Source organism: Tasmannia lanceolata, unplaced genomic scaffold, assembly GCF_043159265.1.
Source record: "Tasmannia lanceolata isolate RefF3 unplaced genomic scaffold, GAP_Taslan_0.1 ptg000003l, whole genome shotgun sequence".
NCBI lineage: Eukaryota > Viridiplantae > Streptophyta > Magnoliopsida > Canellales > Winteraceae > Tasmannia > Tasmannia lanceolata.
In genome coordinates, this window is record NW_027518680.1 from 17,831,622 (window position 1) to 17,846,050 (window position 14,429).

The 14,429-nt window shown below is 38.5% G+C and overlaps 1 protein-coding gene and 1 pseudogene across 2 annotated transcripts; both read left to right on the plus strand.

Annotated features, from left to right (window-relative positions):
• The first annotated feature begins 280 nt into the window (after positions 1 to 280).
• LOC143866506 (protein FAR1-RELATED SEQUENCE 5 pseudogene) lies at positions 281 to 2,005 on the plus strand (annotated as a pseudogene).
• A 1,298-nt stretch (positions 2,006 to 3,303) lies between these two features.
• On the plus strand, positions 3,304 to 14,027 carry LOC143853097 (polyprotein of EF-Ts, chloroplastic-like). Of its 2 annotated transcripts, none has more exons than XM_077362825.1 (4): positions 3,304 to 3,635; positions 5,645 to 7,592; positions 10,535 to 11,246; positions 13,131 to 14,027. In XM_077362825.1, exons 2-4 carry the CDS (start codon positions 5,702 to 5,704, stop codon positions 13,765 to 13,767), a joined length of 3,240 nt encoding a protein of 1,079 aa, XP_077218940.1. In that variant the 5' UTR covers positions 3,304 to 3,635; positions 5,645 to 5,701; the 3' UTR covers positions 13,768 to 14,027. The 2 variants fall into 2 exon arrangements, with proteins under 2 accessions (XP_077218940.1, XP_077218945.1); XM_077362830.1 differs by having other exon boundaries at positions 10,538 to 11,246.
• The last annotated feature ends 402 nt before the right edge of the window (positions 14,028 to 14,429 follow it).

A 14,429-nucleotide genomic window follows, 5' to 3' on the forward strand; every position in this document is an offset into this window, starting at 1 on the left:
TAATTATGTAAATATAAATTATGCATTACGTAACATGATTTAATATTGTGTTCTACAGTCTCCTACCATAGCAATGAATTTTGATATTGATGGTGATAACGATAGAGACAATATGGGTTATCACGAAGATGAAGAAGACATGATCAAAGAAACCATGACTGAAAAGATAAGTGAAGAAAATTATTCCAAACACAATTCTGAATGCATGGTAGAAATGAAAGAAAAGTCCATTATGGGGGAGCACACTACAAGTGAAGGTTGTGTAGATTTATTACCACGCATGGGCATGGTTTTTGAATCAATGAAAGAAGCTTTTGATTTTTATAATTGTTATGCGCGGAGTGTAGGATTTGGGATTATAGTAAAATCATCATATAATTAGGTTCCAGGAACAGATGACATGTATCATTATAAATTTTCATGTGATAGAGAGGGTAAAAAAAGGAGCAGTGAAAAAACAATGAATCCAAGACCTAACACGAAGGTAAATTGAAAGGCAATGATGAGGATCAAAATAAATAAATCTAAGAAGTGGGCTATCACTGAATTTCATGGTGAACATACTCATTTGGTCAGTCCATCAAAATCTCGCTTCTACAGATCGCATAGGTTATTATTGCCCAGTGTGAAGCGTAGATTGGCCATTTTAAGTTCTTCAGGGGTAAAGCCTAATAGAGCGATTAAAGTTTTTGCTAAAGAAAAAGGGGGAGTTTCAAATATAGGTTTCACAGAAAAAGATGGTAGAAATTTTATTAACGAGAGAAGACGAATGTCTCTGGCACAAGGTGATGCACAAGCTATTTACCAGTTATTCAGAAACGCATCTAAGAAAAATCCTGCTTTCTTCTATGCAATGGATCTAGAAAAATAAGGACATTTGAGAAATATATTTTGGGCCGATGCCAAGTCTAGGTTTTCTTATAAATACTTTGGTGATGTAGTTAGCTTTGATACCAAATACTTGACGAATAAGTATGATATGCCATTTGCTCCATTTGTCGGAGTAAACCATCACGGGCAAACCATTTTGTTGGGTTGTGGTTTACTTTCAGATGAGACAATAGAGAGTTTTATTTGGTTGTTTAAAACATGGCTAGCAGCAATGTCAGAGCGACCACCGATCTCAATAATTACTGACCAAAGCAAATCCATACAAGCAGCAGTTGTGTAGGTGTTCCCAACGGCCTGTTATCGTCTTTGCTTATGGCATATCATGCAAAAAGTAACACAGAAGTTGGGCTCTCTACATAAAAGTGCTAAGTTTATGGAAATATTCAACAAATGTATTTACGATTGTTTGAGGGTTGAAGAATTTGAAAGAGAATGGGATAAAATGATTAAAGATTATAATCTTACGGATAATGAGTGGCTTAAATCACTGTACAAAATTCGTGATAGATGGGTGCCCGTGTTCTTAAAGGATACATTCTTTGCAGGGATGTCTACTTCTCAAAGAAGTGAGAGTATAAATCATTTTTTTGATGGATATGTTCATTCAAAGACAAGTTTGAAAGAGTTTGTTGAGCAATATGCGTTAGCTCTTCAAAGTCGCTATGAGAAGGAGGCCCAAGCAGATTTTGATTCATTTCATTCAAATCCCACTGTGAAGACTGTGTCCATTTTTGAAAGAGATAGGGGAATATTTAAAAAATTCCAAGAGGAGATTTCCGCTCTTACCAATTGTACTGCAAAGTTTGTCAAAGAAGATAGTGAAATTACAACTTACGCTGTCAAAGAAGGAAAACAAAATCACAAAGGAGAGATAGAATGTAAGGAGTATGAAGTAATGTTTAATGCCTCTACAGTAATGGTTTCTTGCATCTGCCGCTTATTTGAATTCAAAGGTATTTTATGTCGGCATTCAATACTTGTACTTATGAATTCTTATGTTGAAAAAATTCCAACTCATTACATATTACCACGCTGGAGAAAGGATGCAAAGCGCACACATATATTTGATCAAGGTCGTGATCCAGTTCAACAAGATAATTGTATGCAAATATAAATTGACGGTAAGTTAATTAGTAATATTAATCTCATCCCAATGTCAATCTTTGGATTATTTTCTTACAGTTGTTTTACTCTGATATGCAGGACTCGAGCTTTTTCGTTCATTGGTGCATCAATTCCAGCCCCTGCCTTCTTATATGAAGTTACATTTTCTAGATTGGTCATTGATGATAAGAACTTATGTGATGTAACTTATTTGATGTTTCGAATTTTAAATGTTGGATATTATAGTTACTTCTACTGAAAAAATTTGCATCAACTTCTTAATTTTATTAGTTAGTCTAATGATATTTACAAGGATAAATGATGCTCATATAATAAAGGCTTAGGGCCTTAATTGTTCTATTTCCTACACACACACACAAAAGTCAATAGTGGGGTGTGATTATAAAAAATTACACTCAAATGAAGAGTGTCACCCGTTCTGATATAACACTCCTACTAGATTAAAATAGTCATGACTATTGAAATGCAATGAAGACTAGAGATTGCCACTTTGTATTTGGATTTGGAATTGAGTTTTGAATGGAAAATGAATATATCTGACAGCTCATGTTGAGGGAGAGAGAGAGAGGGGGAAGGGGGTACTTCCTAGTGGAGGGGAGAGGGTGAAGGAAACTGCCACATCTATGGATTTTCAATTTCGCGCTGAATTGGAAATCCAAGAATTTGATCCGGATCCAAATTACAATGCAAATGTGAGGAATCCAGATCAAAATCTTCTCCGCATCCAAACGGGCCCTAAAGGAAATGGAATTGGACAATTTGTATCGTACAAAATCTGCCCAAACCGATTCACACTAGGATCGAGCCTTAATTGCTCTGTTTCAGGAGAATGGATCTCAATATGTATCTGGGTCTTCCTCGGCCACCAATTCGACGTGGATTCCGTACTATTATCGGTTGAAGAAATCAACCCGATAAAAAACGGAAAGTGAGAGATTTCCTTGATTTTTTTTTCTTTTGGGATAATTACATTTACACCCCCTCTAGTTTATGACACATCCACTTCAACCCCTATAGTTTAAAAAGTGACAAAAACATCCCCTCTAGTTTCGTTTTGTTTAAGGTTTGCCCCCTCATCTGAAGGTTCGTCCATAGATTGAAGGGTTAGGATGATCCGATGGAGCTGATTTTTTGGGCACACCCCCTATCTATGTCAGGACCCATCAAATGAACGCTTTGGATCATCCAAATAATGTGGGCCCCAAAACGAAACTAGAGGGATGTCTTTGTCGCTTTTTAAACTACAGGGTGCTACTCCCGGTCCCCATATCATTACTCTTTCCAAAAAGACATCGAGCCCTCTCCTCTTTCTCGTTCAAAAAATGAGAGGACAACTGACCCTTATCTCCTTCCGTAAATTGGATTGAGAAAAAGCATTCTATGGCAGAAACTCATTCCAGAGAAAAACGTAAAGAGGAGCTAAGGTTTCTCTGCAAATCTTGTGTTCCTCTCTCTCTCTCTTTCCAAAGAAAATTGTGAGACACAGAAAAAGAGGAGCTAGAGTTTCTGCTTGGGTTTGAAAACCCTAATCTTCTCCACCATAAACGGACAAATAGGGAGGGTTTTGAAAACTTGGGTTTCTGCTTTGCCGCTTCGTCTTCTCCTCTTCGAATGCCAAGGTAAGATTCTATTTATTTTTCTGCAGCAATTTTCATTTTCTTTTCTTGGTCAGCTGATAAAGTCTTAGGATTATCATCATCTAGAGAGATTTGCACTTCATTTTTCTACGATTTCATTTTGTTGATCTATGGGGACAAATTGGACAAGCTTGATTCAAGCTTGACTTGGCCAAGTGGATAATAGGAATTTGAATTTGATTTAATTATCCATAGAAGAGCCTGAAAATATAAACTTTGATTTGTTCTCTGTCTTGGTTTTCCCTAGCCCTCTCTGTGACCCACCTCTATCAATCTTTCTTCCCCTCACCATTCGTATTTCCTATTTTTTCTCAACCCTTTCTTTTTTTTTATTTTTTTTATTTTTCATGCGTCATGTTCTGTTTTCATATTGCTCTTAATTATTCTTTATCAACTTGGCCGAGTCATTCATTGATCTGGCCAAGCAAAACTGGAACCCTAAAAACATTTTTATTTATTTGTTGAACAAGTGAATGAAAATTCTCATCGGAAACAATGCAAAAGAGCAAAAAGGGCCTTTTAAAAGAAGAACTAGCTCATACATCATCACACAAGGAATCCCATTTTACAGTTTCATTATAATTTAAAAGTTTACTCCATAGTTTCAAATCTATTGGCCAAGAGTTGTGTCCCCTATGGATAAATGCTCTAAATTGGAGATGGGAAGGTGGATCAAAGTTACTCCATTCCGTTATTTTCCTGAACACAACTCGGGCGTCTCCAAAACTTGGTCAAGGAATTATTAGATCGTAAATCAATGAAAACATTAAAGAGCTTAAAAGAAATCGTGCAAATAACTGAAATATGGAAACCATATCTCCTCTCAACTACCATGTACATGTAATCACGAGCAAGATATAACATTTGACCAATTTGTCGCCAATCAAATCTTATCATCTAGACTTAGACACGTATGGTCATTGCTCTGATTGAGGGTTTCAATCTCCAAAAAGGTAGGTTGGGTCTCTTTTTCTCGCTAGGTAAGGTGGGATTGAACCTCCAACCTCAAGGTTGAAGATCAAAGCCTTTGATCATTGAGCTAGAGGCTCAATCCCAGGATGGGTCTCTTGTTACTTAAATAAATGTAAATCACGTAATAGAAGGAATTCATCATCCACTGGGCTCCAACGTCCATGTGACGCATTTTGAATACTAGATTGCTAGACAGCTGAATCCTTCATAACACAATGGAGTTAGAATTTTTGAAAAATCAGAAGTCCTTTCTCGCTCAAAATAGCTTGTTTTGGGGATGGAGAAAGAAAAGAGATGAGACAGCTGTTGAGAATATTATAATATCATGCTCTTCACCTAGAAAATCTAGTATTCTCATATTCTTGTGTTTGTAGGTCCATGTATTTCTCTAATAATGTGCATGTCGTCTTCTTTTTTCCATGTATGTTTCTACCGAGCTCAGAATTTTCCATGTATACTTACTCAACTGTGCATGGGTGTTTGTATTGTGCTGTTTTTTGTGTCAATATTCATAATTGACAAGTCTGGTTGCAAAATGTAGCTCACTGCATTGTTTGGTACTTAATTCAAATGCATATATGGTGTATGCATCTTTTGTCTATATAAATCATGCACGACTTCACTTCCCTAAGGCTCTGTTCACTTCTTTTCCCTGGAAAACAGCCTTTTTTTTCCCTGACACGACCTTGACAAGACAGACTTTCTGTGTTCACTTCTTTTCCAGGGAAAAATATTATCAGATGTGGAATTTCTTATTTAAAAGCTGAAAATGACTTGGAAATTGACTTTTTCCCCGTTACTCGAGATTTGGTTTCCGATTAAATATAACGGAAAGAGGCTTTCCAAGGAAAGCGAAACCTTTTCCTTGACAGTTTCCCTGGATTCCTTTTCCTTCTGCCATGTCTCCTAGAAAGGAAGGGAAAACGAAATCCTTTCCTTTCCTTTCCGGGGAAAAGAAGTGAACAGAGCCTAAAGAAAATATGTAATCTAATGTGGCTAATAAACTCTCTATTGTGCAGGTAAAAGAAGAACAAATTGTATCTGAAGGTTAGACCAACTGAGCACTTTAGTTCAACATGACACTCGTTACTCCTTGTTCTATAGGCAACATCCATGTATTCCCCATAAAAACCTTCACCTCAACAAAAGAGAATCGACTAACAAAATGCAATTTTCCTGGAACCGCAAAACCGAAATTACCTTCACAAAGGTTTCTGCTACCTCAGCCAATATCTTTGAGATTGTTTTCAAAATATAAAAGTGGCAGTGGCATACAGTATAGACCAAGAATCCAAATCTCGGCAGCTATAGGGACGGATGTAGCAATAGAGGAGCCGAGTTCTACTGTTGAAGGTGGAGATGCTGACAAAGCTTCGGAAATGTCACCCTCCATAGGTGAAACAAGTGAACCTTCCTCAACAAGAGATGCTAGTGTTGCTTCTACTTCTCAATCCAAACGTCCAAGGCCTATCAGAAAGAGCGACATGCCACCTGTCAAGAATGAGGAACTTCTCCCGGGTGCTACTTTTACAGGGAAAGTAAGATCTATCCAACCGTTTGGCGCTTTTGTCGACTTTGGAGCTTTCACAGATGGCTTGGTACATGTTTCCCGGATGAGTGATAGCTTTGTCAAGGATGTAAACGACATAGTTTCTGTTGGGCAAGAGGTGAAAGTGACGCTAGTGGAAGCAAATATTGAAACCGGAAGGATTTCACTAACAATGCGTGAAAGCAGTGATACCAGTATGTTTAAAGATGCTCCTCCCAATGGTGATAAGCCGAGACCTGCGAGAAAAAATGCTCCAAAGCCCAATCAAAAGCGAGATGAGATACAGAAAAGTTCGAAGTTTGTCAAAGGCCAGGTTCTGGATGGTATTGTGAAGAACACAACTAGAGCGGGTGCTTTTATATCACTTCCTGACGGAGAGGAAGGATTTCTCCCCACATCGGAGGAATCTGAAGGGTTTGGAGGTATTATGGGAAGCTCTGCATTAACGATTGGTCAAGAAGTTAATGTCCGATTGTTGCGTGTGACAAGAGGGAAGGTAACTTTGACTATGAAAAAGGAAGAAGATGTTGACGGGTTGAACTCGAGGCTCAACCAGGGGGTAGTGCACGTGGCAACTAACCCCTTTTTCTTGGCTTTCCGTCAGAACGAGGCTATTTCTGCGTTTTTGGAAGAGAGGGAGAAATTGCAGAAATCTGCTAAAACTTTGAGTGTGTCAAAAACTTCTGAGAAGATTGAAGGAACATTCGGCCAAACTAAAACTGAGTCAGATACTCTTGAAGTGGTAGACAAGGAAGTAGAAACTACACTGGGGCCCACTGTAGACAATGATATCTCCTCCAAATTGGCAATCAATGAAGTAATTCCCGAAAGCACAGCAGCAGATTCACCGCAGAATGCTTTTGTTGCAATTGAAACAGTAGAGGAAAACAAGATGAATTCGAAAACTTCGATTTCAGAGGACAATGAATCATCTGCAAGTATGGTTATAGATGAGGCTCCCGTGACTGATGGAGTAAAGGAAGATACTAATAAAACTGCCTCACCTTGTGAAACAGGTGATCAGATCTCATCGGAGAGCATGGTCACTGAGGAAGTTGTAGTTAGTCAGGCTGATGATACTTTAGTAAATGATAAAGTGGAGGCAGAAAAAACTTCACTTACAGAGGAAAAAATATCATCCACTGGTGTAAATACTGTAATAGACGAGTCTCCTATAGCAGATGAAACAGGTGATCAAATCTCTACCTCAGAAAATGTGACCAATGAGGAAACAATATCATCCGCTTTAGATAATGATAAAGTGGAGACAGAAGTGCTTCAAGTTGTGGAGAATGAAATGCCTTCCACTGTGTCAGAAAAAGATTCAAAGGAAGAACCTTCTATCCCCAAACAAAATGGTAGTGTCTCCGCCAATGGACAAACAGTAATTCCATCACTCCAAGAAAGCACAGCCAGAGGTACTGTACTTTCCATGTTTACTTCTGTTGTTGCTTTTCTTTTCACAATATATTTTTCCTTGAGATATTCTAGTCAGATCTGCTAATTATAATTGCTTTGCACGCTTAATGACTGATCGCTTCTATAGTGAAGGGATCATTTAGTTACATGCTCTTTAGTTACATTTTATGAATTTTGGATAAGCCATGATTGGAGCGATATTTTTTGGATGTTCGCAGAAAGTATTTGTAAAGTTGCTTCTGCTACGGACTATGTATTAGTAGAGGAAACTGTATCATCATTCTTTGTAGTAGATTAAAGAAATCAACTTATCTTTCTGTGAATCTTAGCTTATACTTTGCAAGTATAGCTTAATCGAGTTCAGCTTTACACCATGATGTCTATGTTCAGAAGGAAAAGGAAAGAGAGATAATGACCCATGATTTTAAGTTTTGACTGCTCATTGATGAGAAACCATACCATCGATTTAACTGAAAAACTCTAAGTCGTGAATTTCATTTCATGCTTAATTCTGAAGAAACTGGTGTAAATTAATGATGAATTCCATTGAGCTGTGTGGCCTCTAAAGTTCGGAACATTGAGGTCATGCACTCAATTCAGATTGCCCATCAGGAAGAGTTATCAATAATTATAGTACAAGATAGAATATCTGGATCACCCCAAGAGCCTGTTACGACATAATGCCGAATTGAAAAGTAGCCCATGTACAAAAAAAAAAAATTTGAGTGAAATCACCGTTATCGGGACGAGCAGTCCCCATAATTGGCGTACAATACAAGAGTTTTATCAAATTACATAGCTACTCTGAGACAATCCTATTCTAGGCACCTACTGTCCCTAAACTGGTCTCCAATTAACAGACTGATTCATTTATGTTCCCAAAATGTCATGACATTAGTCCGCCAAGTGATTAGAATACTTTCAAGCCACGTAGCAACACCCTTGATTCCACTTGAGTTGATTACACCCTCCAGACCCTGATATGCCTTGATGATTCTCCTATTTGAATGTCAAAAAAAAACAATCACAATACCCGTCATCCCTGGTTTGTCCATCGAACTCTATCAAAGTTTAAGTTTTACTATTCTAGTTGGTGGAGGCACCCATTTGGGACTCACCTTGTTTTTTATACCTTTTCCCCAGATTATTTTCCTCCAATGTCTCATAATCTATTACATAGAGTAGGATTGCAGCTTCTTTCTAGCTTTTGCCCAAGCATTTACGTCCATTCTTATATTCAAATAGACATGTTCCGGAGCTCTGCTTTTCTCATAAAAATTTTGTTGTTCCTTTCCTTCGCATGATTCCAAATTGTAGCATATAAGGCAACAAATTCCAAAGTGTTTTCTCAAATTCACAATGGATTTCTTCCCCGATTAAGAACTACTTTTTTAGAGGGTCATGGAACACCCAATTAATCTCAAAACAATATAGAATCCTGCACCATAATTTACAAGAAAAATCACAATGAAAAAAAAGGTGATCTAGACTTTCTTCCTCTTTTTTGCACAACACATGTTTGCAAGCCTGAAGCCTCTACGGTTCAGCCCATCATAAGTTTTTTTTTTCCTTATCACCGTCCACATGAAATTTTTTACCCGAGGAGGTACAAGGGTCTCCTTCCAAATTTTCGCAATCAACAATCTACCTTATCCATTAAGCATATCATGAGAGAGAGTGTCCGGAAAAGGTACCTTGCACAGCCGGTATCCAAACCCTTTTATCCATTACATGACTAGGTAGGTAAAGGTTGCTAAGTTTCCCTAGTAGGTTTTGGAGGTTATCAATTTCAATTTTTTAAGGTTTCTCCTAAGCCTAATGTCCCAAGATAATAGGGGTTGAGCCTCTAGGCCACTGTTAGAAGGCTTTGTTTTTCGACCAAGGGGTCGGAGGTTCAGTCCCAGCGTACCTACCCAAAAAAATATTATCCTATGATAAAGACCCATCCCCCATCTTTCCAGATAGTCACAAACTCTCACCCTTTTATTGGTGGCTAGGATTTAGAGGTTTTGGAAGTATGAGCATCCTTGTATCAGTCCAAACTCACCAATCTCACCCCTCAATTCCTTTCCACCATACCGACACGAGTCCTCGAAATATCTGCTACTGTTTAGAAACGTATCTGACTGTTGAAAGTAAATTTACTGTCACACTCTAAAACTTTGCCGAAATTTTTTGACATAGAAAATAAAACAAACTTCCTTGTATCAGTCCACATCCGTTGACTGTCGCATATATTCATTCCATCGACACATGTATTGTGACCATGGTGGCTAATTTCATGCTAGAAACAAAACTATTTCATTTTTCCCGTCTCTAAGCTTATTCAGGAAAACTAATTATGTCTGAGACCTGCAATCATATAGTATCCTAACCTGTGTATTTGAGTATCCATTCTCATTTCTTAGAAGTATATCGTGAAATGCTAAACCGAGGCAGAGATCATTATTTTAACTTTATAAAACCAATGATTACATATGGCAGATAAAAGCTCTTCAAGTTTCCCTTCAGTTTCATGTAATGATTATTTATTAAGGGCACGTTTGGCTACCAGGAAATTTTTTCCATGATAAATCAGGGTCTCCGAGGTGGAGATGAGCGGGAAGTCCCTAAAATCCAGAAACCAAATCTAGAAACTACAGTCTCCAGTGATGAGATGCGGCTAAAATTCAGGAAACAAAAAACTCTACTTAAAATTGGATTGACTTTTTCCAGTTTTTAGCCACATCTCATCACGTGAGAGACTATCTTCCTGGATTTTGTTTCCTGGTTTTTAGGAAATTCACGCTCATCTCCAACTTGGAGACCCCGATTTATCATGGAAAAAATTTCCAGGGAGCCAAACGTGCCCTAAATGTTTCGTGTAATAATCTTTCATTAAATAGTCAATATTTTATTCGACTGATTGGGTGTGATTTGAAATTGATGTTCAAAAATGCAGCAGCAACTGTATCGGCAGCTCTTGTAAAGCATCTACATGAAGAAACCGGAGCAGGGATGATGGACTGCAAAAAAGCTCTCGCGGAGACTGGAGGTGACCTTGTTAAAGCTCAGGAGTTTCTCAGAAAGAAAGGATTAGCAAGTGCCGAGAAGAAAGCTAGCAGAGCTACAGCAGAAGGAAGAATAGGTTCATATGTTCACGATAACAGAATTGGTGTCCTGATTGAGGTAAACTGTGAGACGGATTTTGTTTCTCGTGGGGATATTTTCAAGCAATTAGTTGATGACCTTGCTATGCAAGTGGCGGCTTGTCCGCAAGTGCAATATTTAATTACCGATGATGTCCCAGAGGATATTGTAGACAAGGAAAGGGAGATTGAAATGCAGAAGGAAGATCTTCTGAAAAAACCGGAGCAAATTAGATCGAAAATTGTTGAAGGTCGGATTAGGAAGAGGTTGGAAGAGTTTGCACTGCTTGAACAATCATATATTAAAAATGATAAGTTGGTGGTGAAGGATTGGGTGAAGCAGACAATTTCGACAATTGGAGAAAATATAAAAGTCAAAAGGTTTGTCCGTTATAATCTTGGGGAAGGTTTGGAGAAGAAAAGTCAGGACTTTGCTGCAGAAGTGGCTGCCCAAACGGCAGCAAAAGCATCCCCTGCTGTATCAAAAGATCAATCTCCTGTGGAAGCCAAGGAAGCGATTGAGAAGTAAGTTTTTTTTCTTAAAATGGTATTCACTTATTATGCAAGTTGTTTTGATTAAGCAAGTACCAGTAAACTTTTTACCGTTAAACACCACAACCCAGTTTTATGAACTGCTAATAGTATACGGGCTTTTGTGAATTCTGGATAATCTGTGTAAAGAGATGAGAATTTCCACTTTAAAAATAATCTTAATGGTTTCTTAAGACATTAAAAAGTAGGGAGATGATAAATCTGCCCCTTATTTTCCTCCACCTTATTATTTGACATGTAAACAGTGGTTCCCTCGTTCTAAATTTTCCAATCAGAGAAGCATGAAAGACACTGGAAACGTCCAAACATGACCATCGCCCACGGGTCCCTGTCCCTTGCCCGCCCTTGCTCCCCCTAGGTTGCGCCATTGAAAGGACATTCTTGTGCGGCTGTGCCCCACCATGGCCCACAAGCTTAGCCATTTCCAATGGCATGGGGTTCAAGCTCTTTGCTGCTGACGTTGATTTATCTCCCCCAGCATATGCGATTGAATGATCATTGCCTCACCTTTGTCGATTCTGTATTTGCGGGCTTCTTCCAATGTGTGTGTGTGGAGAGAGAGAGAGAGAGTTTGGTTTCTTCATCTGGTAAACAATGGCTGCTGCTGCTTCAACTGTTTTTTCTCTTTCCCCTCCTTTCGTTCCACCCTTCTCCCAACCAGAAGCTCTTCTTCTGCGGCCGCTCTAAAGGAAACAACTCTTCTCTGCTGTAGAAATATTTTCATTCGTACCCTCTTATTCCAAGAAGCAAAATCTTCTTCTTCCGTTATTACAATAAGAAGTGGAGCATCTATTAGTATCTGCGAAGGTGTTATTTATTCTGCATCTTCTCTACTTGTGGCTCTCTTTGACTATGATATTACGCTCATCAACACTGAGGACGGACGTCAAATCTCTCTCTCTCTCTCTCTCTCTCTCTCTCTCTCTCTCTCTCTCTCTCTCTCTCTCTCTCTCTCTCTCTCTCGGGTTGGATTCTTGATGTTATTTATTTTCATTTAGGCTGGACGAGAGGGATTTCCCTCGTTCTTGGTGAATTTTGAGTTCAGTGTTTTGAATGTTGTGTTTCTTTTTCTTTTCCAGATAGAGGGTGTTGAGTACTTCATGTGAATTTTATTCCCTAAAATCCAGGTGAACTTTGAGTTGATTTTCATTTTTTTAGACTATCTTTTGGATATTTCTTATAAATTTTATTCCCTCTATTTTGGGTGAATTCTGAGTTCAGTTTTGATTGCTTCTTGTAAATTTTACTAAATTTGCTTTACGTTTTGGAATGGACGTTGGACTTCTTTTCTGTTTTTGGTAAGTGGTAAGTTTGGATTTCTTTCTACCTTCTACTTCAAGAGAGAGAGAGAGAGAGGTTGCCTAGATTGTGTGTGAGTTAGTCAGGTTTAGTAATTTTGTTGGATATTTTGTACACTGTATAGAGTGTTGTAAAACAGATAAATCATTTGTTGATTGTGTGTTCTCCATTTTCATCATAACTCCACATTACATCAAAGCCTAGTAATTAAACTTGTTGAAACCAAAAATATGTATGCATGTTTGCTTGAGTGGGTATGCTTCTGCAATTATATAAGAATTTGTGTGTATGTCTGTGCAACTATATGTTTTTAACTAGATGTGTGAGGGAAAATTCATATGTTCGTCCTGTGTATATTTGTTTGGAGGGAATGTATGCATATAATCATCATTTTGTATCTAGGCATGCATGTGTTGAGGAAAAGGACGCAGGAGCACATATACACAGTGCATGCATCATATATAGACATAGCAAATTTGATGTGGCAGGAAAAAAAATCTTTACAATTACATTTTTCTGTAAATAATGCTGTCTGAGATACCCAAATCTCTATTGTAGACCACCAACTGTGGCCATCTCAGCGGCACTTGTTAAGCAACTCCGAGAAGAAACCGGGGCTGGGATGATGGACTGCAAAAAGGCTCTCTCAGAAACAGGTGGTGACCTCGAGAAAGCCCAAGAATACCTCCGAAAGAAGGGCCTATCAACTGCCGACAAAAAATCCAGCCGCTTAGCTGCAGAGGGTCGGATAGGATCCTACATTCACGACTCCCGCAATGGGGTCCTGATTGAGGTCAACTGCGAGACTGACTTTGTGGGTCGAAGCAAAAAGTTCCAAGAGTTGGTCGACAATCTCGCAATGCAAGTGGTGGCATGTCCTCAAGTGCATTACATCTCAGTGGAAGAGATTCCAGAGGAGATAGTGAGAAAGGAGAGAGAGTTGGAGATGCAGAGAGAGGATTTACAGTCGAAACCTGAGAATATAAGGGCCAAGATCGTTGATGGCCGGATTTCGAAGAGGTTGGGAGAGCTCACACTGTTGGAGCAGCCCTTCATCAAAGATGACAGTGTGTTGGTGAAGGACTTGGTTAAACAGATGGTTGCGGCTCTTGGGGAGAATATAAGGGTTCGGAGGTTCGTTCGTTTCACTCTTGGGGAGGTGACAGAGGATGCGGAAATCGAAGCCAATGCATAGACAGAGAAACAAGTGTGGTATCAAAGAGAAACATTTGTAATTTCGGCTGTGGCATCAGATTAATTTACAGTGCTAAGAACCCTTATGACAGAAGGTGTTCAAGGGGAGGAAACTTTTAAGAGTATGTGATTTGTTTTTGTTGTGAATGCAAGATGTTTTGCTAAATTAGCAGTTGCTTCTGTACTTCCATTTGAATAAACTTTGGGATCTACTGTAGAGAAAATTGGTATGCTAAACATATCTGACATGTTTTTTTCTTACTGGTAAAGGCTCTTCCTATTGTATTTGATGCAAAGGGTAGCAAGTTTTGCAATCTAGTAAGTGGGTGTGCCTTGGAACTGGTAAATGATATCAACTTTCAAATTGGGTCATTAATATGCAGACTAATTGTTGGGTTATTTGGAGAAATAAATGTTATAGATACTTAGATACAGGGATGAAATCTCTTGTTCTTCCATCAAATATTCTGATTTTTCACGGATATGCCTGATTGCTCTACAAATAGTTCCTAGAACAGCATTTTCTAAATGAACTGGAGCCAATCCAAATTAATCCTGTAACAGATCTGTTGCAGAAGGAAATCAGTACCGCAATAGCTCTTTGGTTTTCAGTATTGTAGCAACTTTACCTGGTGATAAATCTTTTTTTTCGCCTACAAAATA